The following is a 19,832-nucleotide window of genomic DNA, read 5'->3' on the forward strand; positions in this document are numbered from 1 at the left end:
TATTTATTCCGCGTTGGTTGTGATCTCTCCTCTTTCATTCATCATTTTATTTGGGTTCTTTCTCTTTTCTTTTTGATAAGTCTGGCCAGGGGCTTCTCAATCTTATTAATTCTTTCAAAGAACCAGCTCCTAGTTTCATTGATCTGTTCTACTGTTTTTTTGGTTTATATTTAATTGATTTCTGCTCTGATTATTATTTCTCTTCTCCTGCTGGGTTTAGGCTTTATTTGCCGTTCTTTCTCCAGCTCCTTTAGGTGTAGGGTTAGGTTGTTTATTTGAGACCTTTCTTGTTTCTGGAGAAAGGCTTCTATTGCTTTATACTTCCCTTTTAGGACTGCCTTTGCTGCATCCCAAAGATTTTGAACAGTTGTATTTTCATTTTCATTTGTTTCCATGAATTTTTTTTTAATTCTTCTTTAATTTCCTGGTTGACCCATTCATTCTTTAGTAAGATGCTCTTTAGCCTCCATGTATTTGAGTTCTTTCCAACTTTCCTCTTGTGATTGAGTTCAAATTTCAAAGCACTGTGGTCCGAAAATATGCAGGGAATGATCCCAATCTTGTGGTTGAGACCTGATTTGTGACCCAGGGTGTGATCTATCCTGGAGAATGTTCCATGTGCCCTAGAGAAGAATGTGTATTCTGTAGTTTTGGGATGGAATGTTCTGAATATATCTATGAAGTCCATCTGGTCCAGTGTGTCATTTAAAGCCCTTATTTCCTTGTTGATCTTTTGCTTAAATGATCTGTCAATTTCAGTGAGGGGGGTGTTAAAGTCCCCTACTATTACTGTATTATTGTTGACGTGTTTGATTTTGTTATTAATTGGCTTATGTAATTGGCTGCTCCCATGTTAGGAGCATAAATATTTAAAATTGTTAGATCTTCTTGTTGGATAGGCCCTTTAAGTATGATATCTAGTGTCTTTCCTCATCTCTTATTATAGTTGTTGGTTTAAAATCTAATTTGTCTGATATAAGGATTGCCACCCCAGCTTTCTTTTGATGTCCATTAGCATGGTAAATGGTTTTCCACCCCCTCACTTTAGGTCTGGAGGTGTCTTTGGGTCTAAAATGAGTCTCTTGCAGACAGCATATAGATGCGTCCTGCTTTTTTATCCAATCTGATAGCCTTTGTCTTTTGATTGGGGCATTTAGCCCATTTACGTTCAAGGTAACTATTGAAAGATATGAATTTAGTGCCATTGTATTGCCTGTAAGATGACTGTTACTGTATATTGTCTCTGTTCCTTTGTGTTCTATGTTACTTTTGGGTTCTCTCTTTGCTTAGAGGAACGCTTTCAATATTTCTGGTAGGGCTGGTTTGGTGATCACAAATTCTTTTAGTTTCTGTTTGTCTTGGAAGCTTTTTATCTATTTTCAATGAGAGCCTAGCTGGATAAAGTATTCTTGGCTGCATATTTTTTTCATTTAGTACCTGAATATATCATGCCAGTCCTTTCTAGCCTGCCAGGTCTCTGTGGATAGGTCAGCTGCCAATGTAACGTTTCTACCATTGTAGGTTACAGACCTCTTGTCCTGAGCTGCTTTCAGGATTTTCTCTTTGTCTCTGAGATTTGTGAGTTTTACTAGTAGATGTTGGGGTGTTGAGCTATTTTTATTGATTTTGAGGGGGGCTCTCTGTGCCTTCTGGATTTTGATGCCTGTTTCCTTCCCCAAATTAGGGAAGTTCTCTGCTATAATTTGCTCAAATATACCTTCTGCCCCTCTCTCTCTTCTTCTTCTGGGATCCCCAATTATTCTAATTGGGGATTTGAATTAGAAAATTCAAATGTTTCACTTTATGGTATCATTTATCTCTCGAATTTTCCCCTCATGATCCAGTTGTTGTTTATCTCTTTTTCAGCTTCTTTATTCTCTGTCATTTGGTCTTCTATATCACTAATTCTCTCTTCTGCCTCATTTATCCTAGGAGTTAGAGCCTCCTTTTAAAAAAAAAAAAGATTTTATTTATTTATTTAATTAATTAATTTATTTTTAAGATTTTATTCATTTGATAGAGAGAGACACAGTGGGAGAGGGAGAGAGTGTACAAGGAGGGTAAGCAGCAGGCAGAGGGAGAGGGAGAAGCAGGCTTCCGCTGAGCAGGGAGCCCAACGTGGGGCTCGATCCCAGGACCCGCCCAGAGATCATGACTTGAGCTGAAGGCAGACGCTTAACCATCTGAGCCACCCAGGCGCCCCTAGAGCCTCCATTTTTTATTGCACCTCATTAATAGCCTTTTTGATTTTGACTTGGTTAGATTTTATTTCTCCAGAAAGGGATTCTCTAGTATCTTCTATGGTTTTTTCAAGCCTAGCTAGTATCTTTATAATCATTTTTCTGAACTCTAGTTCAGACATCTTACTAATCTCCATATTGACTAGGTCACTGGAAGTTGGTACTGCCTCTTATTCTTTTTTTTTTTTAGGTGAGTTTTTCCATTTTGTCAATTTGTCCAGAGAAGAACAGATGAACAAGAACAAAATGCTAAAATGGTAACAACAACCCCAGAGAAATACACACTAAACAATCAGAAGAGACCTAAAACCAGGGGGAAATGAAAAAAATATATATGATCAGGCTGGTGAATAGAACAGAGCCATACACTAGATTTGGGGTGTATTTTGGTCAGTTAGAAGAAAATGCATCCCAAAATTTTAAAGAAAGAAAAACATATATACACACACAAAATAACGTTAAATACAATGAAGGGATAGAATATGACTGTAAAAATGAAAACTAAAAAAGATTTTGAAAAAGGAATTGATAAGATAAGAAGTTGGTTGAAAAAGGAAAGAAGAAAAATTCAAAAAGAAAAAGATAAAAAAATTTTTTTAAATTAAAGTTGAAAGAATAAAGAAACAAGAAAGCTGGGGTGCCTAGGTGGCTCAATCCTGAAGCGTCTGTCTGCCTTTGGCTCAGGTCCTGATCTCAGGGTCCTGAGATCCAGCCCCACATCGGGCTCCCTGCTCAGCAGAGAGTCTGCTTCTCCCTCTCTCTCTCCCTCCCCCTACACCTTCTCTCAAATAAATAAAAGTCTTTTTTAAAAAATAATTAAAAAAAAAAGAATCATGGGGGAAAAAGCCATGAATTCTATGTGCAGTATTCCCCTAGCCCTGGAGTTCTGTTTTCATTGATCGGTAAACTTGGTCTTGGCTGGCTGTTTGTGCTGATCTTCTGGGGGAGGGGCCTGTTGCCGTGGTTCCCAAATGTCTTTGCCAGAGGCGGAATTGCCCTGCCCTTTCTGGTCCGGGCTAAGCAAGCTGCTCGGGTTTGCTCTCAGGAGCTTTTGTTCCCTGCAAGCTTTCCGTACAGTTTTGGAGGATGAGAGTGAAAATGGCAGCCTCCCAATCTCCGTCCCAGAGGAGCCGAGAACTCAGGGCCCCACTCCTTAGTGCTCCCCCAGAGAAAGGCAGTAAGTCACTCCTGTCTCCCTGGTCTCCAGCTGCACTCCGTGCTCACCCGGCCTCTGGCACCCGACCCTGTGTGGCGTCTCCAAACCCAGCAGATCCCTGCGGTGCGCTCCCACGCCGCTCCTTCCGGGGGAGAAAGGGGAGTCTCCCTGGATCTGCCGCTTGTTGGGTCCCTGCTGGAGGAGCAGTGGCCTGACTGGGCTGCGGATCACAGTTTATGGCAACCCCAAGCTGAGAGCCCACGCCTCGGCTCCGTCTCTGCAGCCGGCTTCCCCGCTCTGATACCTGGGAGCTCTGCTGCACTCAGGCACCCCCGGTCTTTCTGTGACCCCGAGGGTCCTGAGTCCACACTGTCCCGCGAGGGTTCCACCCCCCGCTTAGCCACCGGAACGACGTCCCTCAGCGGAGCCGACTTCTAAAAGTTCTGATTTTGTGCTCCGTGGCTCTAGCACTTGCCAGAAGTGGCCCAAGGAGGCCCCCTCCCCCGCCGTCTATCCTCCCGAATATCGCCTCGGATTCACTTCTCCGCACGTCCTACCTTCCAGTAAGTGGTTGCTTTTCTGTTCAGAGAGTTGCTGCGATTCTTTTCTTCGATCTCCTCTTGAGTTTGTAGGTATTCAGAGTGGTTTGATAGCTATCTAGCTGAATTCCTGGGACCAGATGAAATTTAGGTCTCCTACTCCTCTGCCATCTTGGACCACACTCCTCTTAGTGCTTAGTTCTACACAGCCTTTACATGATAACCACAGCAAACAGGTTTTATGATGGGATGGTAAAAGAGAGATCTGGGGTACCTGTGGTGGGCCAGCCTCCTAGTGAAGGTCCCTGGGATTACATAAGGCAACATCAAGGTTCTGGATACTCATTCAGCCAATATTTATTAAGAACCCACCATGTGCCAATGGTAAACTATGTATCTTACTATATAGCAGTGTGCAAAACAGAAGAGAATACCTATTTCATGGAGCTTATTATACCTTAGTGGGGTGAGACCATACATATATTTGTACACAGTCTGTCCTGTGATTATAAGAACTATGAAGAAAAATAAAGCAAGTGATGGGACAGGCAATCATCACTGGAGCGCTGGTTTGAGAGGTTGCTATTTGTCATAGGTTGGTTAGGGAAGGCCTCTCTGGTCAGACGGTGTATGAGTAGACAGCTGACTCTATGTAGGCCACTGATGAGGTGAGACTGTATAGTTCATGGGACAAGATGAGGAAAGAACTTTGCAGGCAGAAGGAAATGTAAAGGTGCTAGCTCCCTGAGTGCACTAAGTGGAAAGAATAGAGACTATGACAGACACATTTCTGCTATGTAAGTGCAGCACTAGTTCTGCAGAGAAGTGTTTATGATAGGAAAAAAGAATGCCTACTTTTGTCTACATACACATTTAGAAACAGTAATACTTTAATAAAAGGTCAGTCTTGAAACCAGTACTATCAACTTCAAGGTTCTTTAGCCATGAGCCTTTCATTCTTATATGGTAGGCGGCATAGGCTAATGCTCCTGCAACTATGTCCCCCTTCTCTGCAAGCCAAGGTCTGTCTGATTCTCCAACAGTGGAGGGCCTTGGTCCATTCACTTGACCACTACTGATCCTATGACCCTTAAGAAACAAATGTTTCAGTTTTCCTGGAATATTAAAGATACTGGGGGCACCAGACAGGTCTTAATCAGTTCTGACTGCTCTGACAAAATACCATTAATTTCTCACAGTTCTGGCAGAGGTGGGTGTCAGCTGATTTGTTTCCTGGTTAGAGGTCTCTTGCTCACACCTACTTTCTTCCTGTATCCTCACCTGGTGGAAAGAAAGAGCTCTGGTCCCCTCCTCTTCTTATAAGGGCACTAATCCCATTATAAGCGCTCCACTCTTAAGACTTCATCTAACCCTAATTACCTCACAAAGGCCTCACCTCTAGATGCCATCACATTGGGGTGTGGGGCTTCAACATAAAGGTTTGTGGGCAGTGCAAACATTTAGTTCATATCAGGGCATAATTCTCCTCAATCAGAATTGGCATATTTAAGCAAGAAGTTTTAGATAGATATTAGATTAATATAAAGATAACAGAAATAGAAGTAGAAACATGAAAAAAATAAGATAAAAGAGATAATTAAATATAAAATATATTTACTTACATTTCAGCATGCAAGGGACACTCCATAAATGTTTGCTTGTGGTTAATCAAAATAATTCCTGTCACACATCTAACACTAAACTTATTATATACATGAATACTTAGCAGTGTTTCTATTTTGTTTCTATCCTTTCCATATTTAAGGAATTATTATTATGGCAGAGTAACATAAATGAATGGAAGGTGAGTATAGGTTTGCTAGTGTATTGTGTCAAGCACTGTCACTCAGTTATGTGCTCATTTTTTTTTTTACTTTTGTATAAAATATTTTGTGCATTGTTAATTAACCTCTTATCTCTTGTCACTTTCTTTTAGGGCTTTTTTATCACGAAATGTCCAGACTTAATGATTTTGGCTTCCCAATTGATATATCTTAACTTATCCTTTAATGACATCAGTTACTTTCCCACAGAAGTGAGTCCATTTTTATCATGTGAATATCACACTAATTTCTTATTAATAATAATTATAAAAAAATAGACACTTATGATACCCTGGAAAAGAGTAAAAAAAGAGATAGATGATACAGCTGATCAATGTTCCTTTGCTGATTCTACTACATTAGTTCAAATGGTTTATAAAATGTACCAAATAGAGATCTGTGGTACTTTATCATTCTACTCATGTTTGTTTCTCTTTGCTGTTCCTCAGATACTTTGTCTTAAAAATTTACAAATACTATTACTGAGAAATAATCCTATCAAAGAAATCTCTTCTGAAATTCAACAACTTAAGCTCCTTAGAGTTTTCAGCATTGCCTTTAATTTGATTACTACTCTTCCACCTGGGTAAGGTCCATAGCCTGAGATTATGAGCACAGAAAATAAAGAGCTTATAATTTAGAAAGAGATCAATTTCCCTTTTGAAAATGGGCTAGCAACTTTTTTAGCCATTGAATGATTCCCATTCTCTTCCGATTAACTGATTTGCTTCTTATCATTGTGTTAAAAAGTAATCCTAGCAGCTACATAGATGGCAACTAATGCGGGGCTAGTGAATGCTCATCTAGAGATTCATTATTTGAGTATGGATTAAATGAACACAAATCACAGAAGGAGGCTCAAGTGAGAAACTTGCACTGATCCCTTGACAGCCTTTATACATATGGAAAGGACACTGCATGTGGAATTAGGAAATCTAGACTTTTATCTTCAAAATTGATAATGATCTCTTTTGTCTGGAGAGTCACTTAACCTTCTTGGTCTCAATTTCCTAATCTATAAATCAAGAAATTAGCCAGTATGATACATAATATCCTTTAATAGGAATGTTGATATTTGGGTATAAAAGAGATGGAATTTTTCCAGACATATGGACTGGTAATTATTTTTAATTCCTAAACCAAAACCTTAGCCAAATGCAAAACAAGATACATCTTTCAGGTTAGAGTTTAACAAATTGAATGTGGGTTAAGGGCAAAGGGACAGGGACTCTTAAATAGTTGAACAACATTTTGTAAAGAAGATTCTCATAGTAATTAAGGAAACGCATCAAAATTCATTTATAAAGTTGTTCACCCAGCATTGTTTATATTTATCAATCCAACAAATTCTACATTCATAAACTGTAAAACTATTCAGTCATTTAAAAGAACAAAAAAGCATGTAGAAGTTATGCCGTGTCTGTATAAATAAATATATATATATGCATTTCACATCACACACAATATACATAAGAAATCAACACTAAAAGTAAGAATATTGCACTGTGTGTATTTTATTTCTGTTTAAATCATCTATATTTTTCAACAGTAATGTAAATTGTATTTTCCCTGCCTTGATACTAGGAGCAGCTATTTCTCTAAGCAAACCCTGCTTCCTTTTTATTGGAAGATGGTATTTAAAACTGAAATCTGGGTACTAGGTGTCCCAATGCTATTGGGACGACATTGCTTCTAGACACTCCCTGGGAACAGAGCTAAGTAATATATGTACGTATACTAATCTGTGTGTACACACATATCTATAATTATTTCTGTGTGTGTATATATATATTTATGTATATATACACACACACGTAACCCTGCATGTATATATACACATATATGCACACACACACAAATACATATATATGTGCATATAGAGACACTTATATATACGTATATGTGCATCTAAATAAAATTTATATTTAATAATCTATAAAATTGTAATTATAAACTTTAATAACCGTAACTGTCATTTAAACAAAATGTAAAAATTCCTAAAGCAACTACGACTTGTTCATAACTACAGGGTCAACATTGTTCACTATTTAGAGATTAAGCAAATTAGTTTGAACTATTGGTTAACTATTGGTTATACTCAAAAAGTTTTAAGGAGCTATTTCTCAAAAATATTAGTGTTTCTAAAATAAATCAGTATATATATATATAGACATATATATATATTTAAGATTTTATTTATTTACTTGACAGAGAGAGAGCACAGGCAGGGGGAGTGGCAGAGGGAGAGGGAGAAGCAGGCTCCCCGTTGAGCAGGGAGCCCGATGCGGGGCTCGACCCCAGAACCCTGAGACCACGCCCTGAATCAGAGGCAGACGCTCAACCAACTGAGCCACCCAGGCACCCCTAAAACAGTATATTTTTTTATTAAATAGCATAGGTTATGTATACATATCAAGGGGAGACCGACAGCACAAATTCACCAAGGCCTAAATTTTTGTTGCTACTATTTTTGCTTTGACCTGCTTGGGGCATAGAGTATAAAGCAAATGCAGATAGGAAAGCCCGGATTCCTTAGGCACAAAGAACTGGGTTCTCATCCTAGCTATGTCCCTTACAGGTAGGCCCTCTACAGTTACAGTTATGCCCTTGATTGTACTATGGAAATGTATAATCAACTCTCTCAGATTAAATGTTGGAAGTTTTGTAACCACGAAAAGGTCTGTGATTTGCCTATTTAGTTTTCTTGTAAAATAAAGACAATAGATCATTTCAAAAATCCAAAAGGTTTCTTCTTTTTCCCAAAGCTTTGAGATAGCATTTGTTCATGAAATATGTGGGATATTTTGTTCATTTAAGGGGTAATGACATCACCAGGATGTGTCTCTCTCCTATCCTTGTTTTGTTTTGTTTTGTTTTGTTTTCCCCTTTCTTTTCTGTTTCTTGTCTTTTTCCATCCCAAAGCCTAACTGGAAGGCCCTCACAGCCTCCAGAAAGAACCTACTCCGCTAACATCTTGACTTCGGACTTCCCGCCTCCAGAACTGTGAGAGCATGTGTCCGTTGCTCTGAGCCACCTGGCTTTGTGGTCATTTGTTAGGTCAGCCCTAGGAAACTAATACAGCAACCAAGAAAAGACTATCTCTAAATGTGTTAGAAATTTCTCAGGTGGCTTTATCTGTATGGGGCTTTATCCACTCCAAACATTTCAAAGCAGTCTTAAAGGATAGATGAATCCTTTTAGGAACTTTGGTTGTCATTAAACCACCTATAATGAAAAAAAGTCCATAAATTTCAAGATCGTAGAAAAATGTAGTTTCTCTATACTTCTGTTTGCTCAAGTATTTAATTCTTTATTCATACCTCGTAATGACAAACATGTAATCGTTTTTAATTTCATTTTCTCTTTCTATCTAAGGTTATTTTTTTTGTCCCATCTTGAGGAACTTGATATTTCTTACAATAGTATTGTTTCCATTCCAAATGAAATCCAGAAACTCAGGTATTTTGGAAGTCGTAAGTACACAAAGTCATATGCCCTGTAAGGATATATTTAGTGATGGCTGTGTTGGAGAAAATTGAGTTCTTCCATATATTTAATAGCTATAAAATATGATAAAACATCACATTTACAAAAACATAATTTGAATGATTGGCATTTTTAAGACGTAACATTTTCAGTAATTATTTAAAAGCTGTACCGATGGCTTCTTAATAGAATGACTTGCTTCATTTTGTCCATTTTTCTGTGTGTACACCTCTAGTTCTTATCAGTTTTATTTATTTGGGGTAAGGAAATACATATATACAGTGTAAGCCTAATACGAAGCTCTGATTCTTTCTCACATTGATTTTTAAAAAGTCTCTGAAGTTCATCTATGTCCTCCTAGGTCAGTACCATACTATTTTGATTATGACTTTAGAATAATTTTTAATAATTAATAGGGAGATTATTTTTCAATAATATTATTTTAACTTTTCTCTTTAGATCATTTAATATAATTCGAAGCCCCTCCACCCCAAAAAAACATAAACACAAAACTGAGGTTTTGATTGGAATTGTCTTGAGTTTACATATAAATTTTGAAGAATTTACATTTCTGATGTTAATAAATCTTTTCATCCTAAAACATAGTATATTTTTTCATTTGTTCAGATCTTGTTTTATGTCCTTCATAAGAATTTATGATTTGCGGTACCTGGGTGGCTCTGTTGGCTGAGGGGCCAACTCTTGGTTTCAGCTCAGGTCATGATTTCAGGGTCGTGAGATTGAGCCCCACCACCAGACCCGCATCAGGCTCTGCGCAGAGCCTGCTTGAGATTCTTTCCCTCTCCCTCTCCCTCCCTCTCTCCCTCCCCACGCGCTCTCTCTCTAAAATAAACAAATAAAATCTTTTTAAAAATTTATGACTCATTTCACATAAATCCTTTATCTTTATTACTAACCTTCTCTAAGTATTCTATAATCGTGTTGCTACCATGAATGTAACATTTTCTCTAATTTTTATTTCTAGCTATTGCCAGTACAGAATAGAGAAAAGCTATGTCCTTCCTTACACGAATTTAAAATCAAGCTATATAACCAAAATTATCTTCATTCTGGTTCAGTTTTACTAGATTTTCTTTGGTTTTCTAGGAGCATAGTCTTATCTTCAGTAAAGCGAGATATTTTTCTCTCTGCTTTTCTAATATTTGTACCAATTATTTAAATACCCATGTGACAATCTTTATATTTTAACAGGAGAATTCAACCTGCTCACATTTGTTATGGTTGATAGCTGATATATTCAATTTTTTTCCTTCCATTTTACTGTGTATTTATTATTTATTTACTTTTTTCTTTTCCTATTTGCCTTCTGTGTGTGTGTGTGTGTGTGTGTGTGTGTGTCTGTGTGTGGGTGTCTGTGTGTGTGTGTCTGTGTGTGTGTGTGTGTGTGTGATTTTTTTCAGGATGCTATTTGTTCTCTTTTTTTCCTCCCTCATTAATTTTGGAACTCTTCTGTACTTTCCCAGGCTATTAATGGCTATCTTTTTTTCCCTCCAAACACACAAACACATTTTTTTTAATATTTTATAAAATCAAGATAAAAGCTACTTCCCCCTCTATGATGGTCCATCCCCCTCTGCTGCCTTCCACCGATAGTTGAGACCTTGAGAATTCTTTTATCTTCCTCCAAATTCACTTATGCCTTATTTGATTCTAGGTGTTGCTGAGATGGTGTAGAAACTTCGGTTTCATATTCTCATTAGTATTTTTCTCTTCATTACATCTCTTTTTATTTAAAGAATATTTATTTAGTGCTGAGGTCTCATGAGCATTTGCAGTCATTCTCCATTTATATTTGACTCTATGTATTTCAAGACCCATAGCTTACTGCCCTTCTTTCGTCTCATCTGGAACCTGGAGATACCTCCTTTGATTCATTGTCTATTTAGAGTTTTCTCTTATTTACTTTCCTCAGATGGAGTTTGTGGGCCATTTTTTCCTCTGAATCTTTAATCCTAACAGATAATTGGTGGCTCCAGTAGGTGGATGGTTGTGCACTGCAGCCCCTTCCATGAGAGGTCCCCAGCACCCCAGCCTCCCCCAGATTCCAGTGTTGTACACAAGGTGCCCAATGCCGGTTTGATTTCTTCTTCCTTTTAAGTGGTTCTTACTTTTATCTGGAAAGATTATGATTTTCTCATAATCCTGGGTCTTCAGGAATTTTATTGGATTATGCTTAAGAGTGTGTCTTTTTTTTTTTAACCTGTTAAAACTGTTCTGCACCTAATTCTACCAGGGCTAAGGGAAACTGATGTTCCCCACACCAATAAGCAATTCTAGGACATGTGCTGGGTGTCCTACAATTCAACTCAATTCTGACACTATCCACCTGGAGATGGCATCAGATTTCACCGATTGAGGGCTCAGTTCCATAAGGCAGCCCATCCCCCCACCCCCCACTTCAGCTACAGGTAGAGACCTGTGCTTCTTACCAACCAGCTACAGGTTGGAGGTTCCCATGACTCCCTCTTCGGGTTCCATTAATTTGCTAGACTGGCTCACCGAAGTCAGGAAATCTGTTGACTCCCTGGGTTACCTGTTTATTGTAAAGGATATATATTAGAGGATACAAATCAACAGCCAGATGAAGAGATACATCAAGCAAAATCCCAAATAAAGGAGCTTCTGTCCTCATGAAGTTTAGGACCTGGCCCACTGGCATATTGAAGTGTTCTGATTCATCAACCTGGAAAGTCTCTGACCCATCTCTCTCTCTCTCTCTCTCTCTCTCTCTCTCTTTTTTTTTTTTTTGTGGAGGTTTCATTACATAGGCATGATTAATTAAACCAGTGGCCATTGGCGATTGATTTAACCTCTGGACCCTCTGCCCTCCCTGGAAGTCATGGCTGTTCATGGTTGGAACGGTTCCCTGAAAACCAGCCTCATCTTTAGGTGCTTTCCCCAAGTCACCTCATTAACAGAAACCCAGTTGTGGTGGAAAGGAGCTTGTTATGAAAAATAAGACATCCATTTCACCTTTATGGCTCTGAAGTGAATTCAAGAACTGAGAACAAGAGACAAAACATAACAAAAGATGCTCCCCTTGCTCTTACTGCTCAGGAAATTTCAAGGGTTTTGGGAGCTGTGATCCGGGAACTGTGGACGAAGACCAAATATATATTTCTTGTAAGTCACAATATCACATCTGTCTTTCAGGGAATTCAAGGAACTCTTTTAATCACCAGCTTAAACTTTTTTGTTTTTAGTCAAGGAAATATGTTTAACCATCACCGCTTCTCCATCTATTTTCTCTTCCGGAAACACCTATTATTTATATGTTAGGGCTCTTGGACCTATCTTCCGTGGCATCTATATGGTTTTTTTCTTGTACTTTTTCTTTATGTTTTTGCTCTGTTTGAGTTATTTCTTTTTTTTTTATTTTTTAAAGATTTTATTTATTTATTTGACAGAGACATAGCGAGAGAGGGAACACAAGCAGGGAGAGTGGGAGAGGGAGAAGCAGGCTTCCTGCTGAGCAGGGAGCCTCATGCGGGGCTCGATCCCAGGACCCTGGGATCATGACCTGAGCTGAAGGCAGACGCTTAACGACTGAGCCACCCAGGCGCCCTCTGTTTGAGTTATTTCTTCTTTGTCTTTGCCTCTAATCTGTATGAAGACCATGTTCTTCAGCTCATCCACTTAATTCTTTAGTTTTACAAATCATGTATTTGGGTTCAAGAAAGGTGTGTGTGTGTGTGTGTGTGTGTGTGTGTGTGTGTGTGTGTGTGTTATTAAGTGAATTTTATTAAGTGTTTCTCCTGCTCCCCACCCCAACTTCTCTGCCTCCACAGAGTGTGATTGCCCCAGGAGCATGGTTCTGTGTGTTTGTCAGTTTTTCTCTTCTGGCTACCCGGTCTTCTGCTCAGGACCAAAGGCAGTCTTCGAGCACCGTTCAGAGAGTGTCAGTGGTGTGACAGGAGGAAGTTTCTCTGCTCCCTAGGATGCTCAGCTGCTAAGGCTGTCTCAGTGTGGAGCTCTTCCAGCTTTAAAGATTGTTTAGCCTATCAAACTCCACAGAACTCATCGAGAGGAAAGATGAGCCCAGACTGCTGAAGCCTCTAAGATAAAGCGACTCCGGCGGGGGCAGCCTCCCCCAAGGCATTTGGGGACCCTCACTGGCATCTCCCTAGAGTCCACAACACTTATTCTGGTTTTCCACTGGGCTCTCTGCTGCTGGCCCTTAGGCTTGCGTTTGGTGTTGAGGGAGGAAAGTGGCCATGCCATCTCTCTCCTTTGGGACCAAAGTAAAGCCTGGGATCTTGCTCACTTTTTCCAAACTGACAAGTGCAGTAGTCAGTCTGTGGCTGAGGGATGAAGACAGCTGAGGTGCCATCTTCCTAGCCTCATTGTTTCAAATCCCTTCTTGACCATGTTTTAGTATTGTCAGCAGGAGTCAGAACCAAAGAATTTAAATTGTGTGAGGAAGAAACTACACTGCACATGAGAATCTAGAGTTCCCAGCAACCTATGACCTCCAGTCCTCATGTCATCCACTTCACTCCTAGCACCTTTGACAAGTTGGACTAGCCTTTGATTTGTATTTATGTGTCCCTCATAAACAGATACTTTTCTGCCTGTCCTCAGCACTAAGTAGAAAGGAGATGAGTGACTGTAAAAACAGACAAACAAACAAACAAAACACCATAGACACAAGTAGTATAAAATAAGAAAATCAGTAATGTTGGTTCTCTTTGAACAAAGGAATCACTATTATCAGAAGCAACTGACACAGTAAAAACCAAGAGGATTCAGGTGATGAAAAATCAAAGTTGCAACATAACACATGATACATTTTGATAGTGTTAATTTCACTGTTTTGATTAGGCTTGAAGGAAAAAAATATGTGCCGGTGTTCAGTTTGTCTATGAAAATAGATTCATTCTTTGTATCATTATACTATACTATATTTTTTCTTTTTTCATAATGACATGTTGCAAAGACCCAGAGTACATGCTGTAACTCTACTAGTCACACAAATGCACTCATCTGTATAAACTGTTTCATTTGCTTTATAATTCTCTGATTCTAAGGAAATACTTAAATACTTGTATTTTATTGCTACTATGTTTGATGCCAATTTGCAGGAACACTGGGAAAAAAATTTACTTCGGTATTATAAATTGCATAAATACCTTTTAAATTTGGTTTTCTTTATTTGCAGATTACTTGAAAAACTGAATGTTGATGGGAATGAACTGATGACTTTTCCATCTGCAATTTTGAAGCTTAACCTGAAAAAAATCCTGTTTGAGAATACTTTCACGCATCCTGCTTTTTGGAAAGAGAATTCTTTGAATAGCCCACCGTCTCTTACTCAGATTACTTCTTTTTTCTTTTTAAAAAATAATCTACATGAATATTATGATGTGATCCCAGTGGAAATTCAAAAGCTACTAAAATGGTGAGCAAATTCCAAAGCCCTTTTAATGAAAATACACTTTTTAAGCATTTAATATGTTATTCATTAGAGGCCAAGTGACAGTTTTACTATTAACATACCCACACCACAGCCTTGAACATACATGGAATTCTTTAAATTTCTCCTTCTGGCTCTTCCAACGTAATAATATAGTCTAAATTCAGCCCGTTTACCAATATTCTCAAGTCACTACTTCATTCCAGTGTGAGTTACAGGTTGCTGAGGCATAGCTGGCAACATCTATACCATTGTGATATTAATCTTTTCTATGAATTACTAAGGACTAGAAGTGGTTTCTTCCAAAAAAGGGTTCTTTAGTCCCAGGCATACTATGCAGGGAGATGCTTTATATTCTAACTTCCTAGGCACCAAGAAGAGAGCAGCTTTATTTAGAGCAATTTCTCCTCCTCAGGGATTAATGGCCAGCATGAGAATCATTCCCTAATCTCAGGACCAGGGTTTTCAAGCCCCATGCATTAGGAGTCCACTCAGCTTATCTCATATTTCCTTCAGATGGTATAAAACTATTTTTATACTCATCAGTGCTTATATTACTAATTTAACAAATATTTGCCGTATGCCTAAGTAAATTTCCCAGGAGTATATAAATTACCAATGTTGACTCCATAAAAGGCAGGAAGCCTAAACAGACTAGTAATCATCAAAGAAATTGAAAAAGGTGATTAATAATCTACCAATAAAAAAGGGACCAGGACCCGAAGTTTTCAATTTTAATGCAATGAGATGTCAGTGCTCATGAGATTCGAATGCACATGAAAAACTAAGAAAAATCTCGAAGGCCAAAAAATTGTATAAAGAAGTAAAACCTAACTAGTGAGTGGTAAACAGATATGGGACAAAATGATTTGAATTCACACAAAGTAGGGAAAGCTGAACCTGACATTCCTCAAATCTGTACCCAAGAATGGGCTAAGTGTCCTCAAGCAGTGAATACATTTTTTCCAGTTAAACAAATGTTTTCAAAAGACACATCCTCAATTTAGACTTTGGAGATTCCAGGAAATTAAGTTCAAATGAATATTATCTCACAATTTAAAGAAATTTCCAAATACATGAGGAAATAAGCCACCAAGAGTAAAAGTCAGCAAAACCAATCAACAGGTACACATCTCCAAGGATCTAAGATATTAGAATTTTACAGAACATGAAATACCTATTTTATGTGTTTAAAGTAATAAAATATAATTTTAATTTTAAAAGTGGTTAAGAAATAAAAGACTATCAAATATGGCCGGGCAAATATGAACAAGAAATTTTAAATGAAATTCAATTCAAGAAAGTAAGTGTTAACAGTTGAAATTAACTTGGTGCATGGATTAAACAGACAATTATACACACATGCAGAGGGAACTGAAGACAGTCTTGTGTCTATGCAGACAGGAGGTAAAGAGATACATACTCTCACATAGATGTATAATCCCTGAGAATTCTGTAAATTCTCAGAAGTAATGGAAGATGTGAATTCAGATGCTGAAAGCTCTACACAAGCTGTTATTTACCACCTGGTGGTAAAACTGAAGGACACCATAGACAAGGGCAAAGACTTAAAATCATCTAGGGACAAAAAAGCCACTTACAAAGAATAACAAGTCCGCTGCCAGGAACAGTGGGACGGTAACTGAACACACGTGATTTTGCCCAGCACAACTAACCTGCAAGAACAAGGGAGAAAGAATGTCATTTCAGAAAAAAGAAAGCAGATAATTCACTCGCCCTAGATTTTCACTAAAGGAATTTGTAAAGGCGGTGCATCAGGACTCCAGGAGCAGGTCCTGGGATGTAAGAAGAAATGGAAGGAAAATATATTAGAAATATGTGGATAAACAAACATGATCTCTATGATCTATGAAATAGTAACAACAATGCCTATGGTGTGGTGTTAAAAAGAAGGTCTAACTAAAACCAGACATCAAAAAATGAGAGATATGGGGCGCCTGCGTGGCTCAGTCAGTTAAACGTCTGACTCCTGGTTTCGGCTCAGGTCATGATCTCAGGGTTGTGAAACCCAGCCCCACATTGGGAATCTGTGCTCAGCAGGGAGTCTGCTTAAGATTCTCTCTCTTACTCTCCCTTTGCCTCTCCCCCACATGCTCGTATATGTGCACACACTCTCTCTCTCTCAAGAAAAAGAGATATTTAATGTGTGATATTTAATTGTGATATTTAAATGATACTTTTTGTAATAGCAGAAAGAAATATATTCTGTATTTATGGAGAGAAAACTTAAAGCTTGACAAAAAGGTAAAGAAGTTTGAATTAAATGAGAAAAATACATATTCAGGTATAATAAGATTCAATGCCAAAATATATCAGTTCTCCCCAAAAAGAGCTGTATATTCAATGTAGTTCTGGTCAAAACCTCAACAGAGTCTTCTGAAAAACTTGGTAAGCTGATTATAAAATGTATGGAAAAGCAGAGACTCCAAAATGGCCAAGATAAGCCTGAGAAAGAAGCCTAACATTGAGGGACTTGCTGACTAGATATAAACACTTATTATCAAGTTAGAGAAAGTAATACAGGTGATATTACATGCAAGGAAAGACAAATTAACCAGTGGGAGGGAACTCATAGTCTAGTTACATTCTCATGCATATGTGAAAACTTGGTATCCGACAAAATAGCACTGTGGATCAGTAGGGAAAGGAGAGACTTTTCAATAAATGACACAGATCTTTGGTCACCTATAGGGGAAAAATGTACAGTTAGATTCCTGCTGTTTGTCACTATTACATATAAAATCATTTCCAGTTGGATTAATGATTTAAATATGAAAAGCAAAACTTTAAAGCCTTTACAAGCAAGTATAGGAGACTAATCTGTATGACTTCATGACAGGGAAAGATACTTTAAGCAAAACAAAAAATATAAACAGTAGGGGCTCCTGGGTGGCTCAGTCGGTTAAGCATCTGCCTTCAGCTCAGGTCATGATTCCAGGGACCTGGGTTCGAGCCCTGAATCAGGATCCCTGCTCAGCGGGGAGCCTGCTTCTCCCTCTCCCTCTGCTGCTCCCCCTGCTTGTGCTCCCTCTCTCTGTCAAATAAATAAGGAAATAAATAAAATCTTTAAAATATATATATAAACAGTAGAGCCAAGTTTCATTATTTGACAAAAGTAGAATCATTCCATGTAATATGACACTCTCAATGAAATTAAGAGACGAGCCACTAAGAAGATATTGCAATGGGTATAGCTGTTGACACATATATATATATGTCTCCTTCAAATCAAAGAAAAGATATAACCAGTAAAAAGTGTATAAATGTTAGGAATATGCAATTCATGGATGATGACACAGATAGCTGATAAACATGACGTGTGTTAAATCTTACTAATAAAGAACTGTGATACCAAATAGCAACAGATTTTTTGTTTACCTGTTTTATTAAGATTAAAAAGATTGACATAAATGCTGCCGTTGGATACCCCAAAACTGGATTATCATATACCAGTAGTAGTGCTGTAAATTGGTGAAAGCTTTGTGGAAGGCAATTGGACAGTATCCTATTTACCCCTTGAAATAGAAATGTAAATCTTCAGAATCTGTCTCATAGAAATAGTTAAAAGTGAACACAAAGTTAGGTATAAGGATGATAACTGCAGCCTCAATGTGCATCAATTAAAAAGTGGTGAAATATATCATGATGTATCCATATTATGGAATATTATGATGCTATTAATATGAAGTGAAACAAAATGTATTGCAATAAAAAGGTGTCCAAGACATTTTGCTAAATCTCTCTTTTGAGATTTTATACATAGAATTTAACATGTATACATTTTTTATATTAAATTTTTATTTTTTAAATCTAAAATTGGTAAGTTATACCAATTTCTACACCACCAAGAAAGTATGAGTGTCCCTGGTGGTTCTTATCCTCACCAAACTTCGTACGGTCAGACTTTTCCATTTTGCCCATCTGATGATTATGAAATGGTATCTGGCTTCTCTGATTACTAATAAGATTGGCAAGCTCCACTTCTCAATGTTTTCTAGACATTCAAGTTTCTTCTTCTGTGAATAGTCTGTTCATGTGCTAATGTCAGTGGACTAAGGGGTTGATGTCTTTTTTTTTTTTAACTGATTTGGGAGCATTTAAAAATATATACAGACACTAATCCTCTATGAGGCTACAATATAGTCTCTTTATTTAAAAAAATAATATATTTATTTTGAATTATAAAAATAATGCATATTTATTATAGAAAATTTGGAAAATGCAGAAAAAGATTATAAAGGTATATAAAATTTCTTGTGATCACACTGGCCAAGAATAATTACTATTTTCTACTTGGAATCTATGCTTAGAGTGTTTCTTGCTATGCATCTATACTTTTTTGTTTTAGAAAACTAGAATTGCTGTATATACATTTATCTACTTTATTTTTTAGCATTTAATTTTTACTTGTGTATGTTTTAGCTCAATTAGATGGTAAGATCAAAAATGACAAAGGCCATATTTTATACGACTGTGAGTCTCACATAGCATCAAGCACCATGTCTTTTCTTCAGTAGAGATTTCCTAAATATTGACTTGATGTGTCTTTTATTGCAGCGCATCTAGATGTGAATGGTGTCAGGGTCCCAAGTTTGGTGAAGGTTTTCGAGTCATCCAGTCCTGTGACGTTTTTGGAGCAACACACCTTCCTGTTTTGTTTCTTGTCTGTTCTTCTTCCTGCTATAGAAAAGTAAAAGAAAGCAGTTTTATTTCAGAGAGTATTCCTAGTAAAAAAGTAACTCTAAATTCTGACTTGGTAAGTCATGCAATGATTTAGGAGTCCCACTTTAAAAGCAATTAGAGTTTATGTCTATAGTAATGGATTTCTTCGAGAGTGCAGTTTCTTTCTTCTGTGACTCCTCTTTGTAATCCCAGCTCCTTATGAAAGTCTGTGACTGTTAGGGAATTGTTGCAGAATGATTACTTCAGAAGGATTAGTAAAGGTCTTTGGATTTCAGCAAAAATCTAGAAAATTTCTTTTAGAGCATGTTTGCTGTAAAATGAGCAATGATGGAAAATTTTGCAAAAAAGGATTTATCTTAAAACTTGCATTTTGGTGCATCCATTCCAAGTGATGTGATAGCATTTCAAAGTCATCAGTGGGGTTTGTGTCTCAGATGGGCTCAGATGGGT

General features: G+C 37.7%; 1 protein-coding gene across 4 annotated transcripts in view; it reads left to right on the forward strand.

Annotated features, from left to right (window-relative positions):
• Positions 1 to 19,476, forward strand: part of LRRC63 (leucine rich repeat containing 63) — a 67,415-nt gene extending 47,939 nt beyond the window's left edge. For all 4 annotated transcript variants that reach the window (XM_025874866.2, XM_025874867.2, XM_025874864.2 and 1 more), the window contains 5 exons: positions 5,872 to 5,970; positions 6,208 to 6,344; positions 9,134 to 9,217; positions 14,424 to 14,663; positions 19,257 to 19,476. In XM_025874866.2, coding sequence (XP_025730651.1) covers positions 5,872 to 5,970; positions 6,208 to 6,344; positions 9,134 to 9,217; positions 14,424 to 14,663; positions 19,257 to 19,476 — 780 coding nt within the window. The remainder of the gene's footprint in view (positions 1 to 5,871; positions 5,971 to 6,207; positions 6,345 to 9,133; positions 9,218 to 14,423; positions 14,664 to 19,256) is intronic.
• Positions 19,477 to 19,832: the final 356 nt, after the last annotated feature.

The sequence above is a fragment of the Callorhinus ursinus genome, unplaced genomic scaffold (genome assembly GCF_003265705.2).
Source record: "Callorhinus ursinus isolate GAN/ISIS: 27379988/994484 unplaced genomic scaffold, GSC_fseal_2.0 scaffold7, whole genome shotgun sequence".
Taxonomy (NCBI): Eukaryota; Metazoa; Chordata; class Mammalia; order Carnivora; family Otariidae; genus Callorhinus; species Callorhinus ursinus.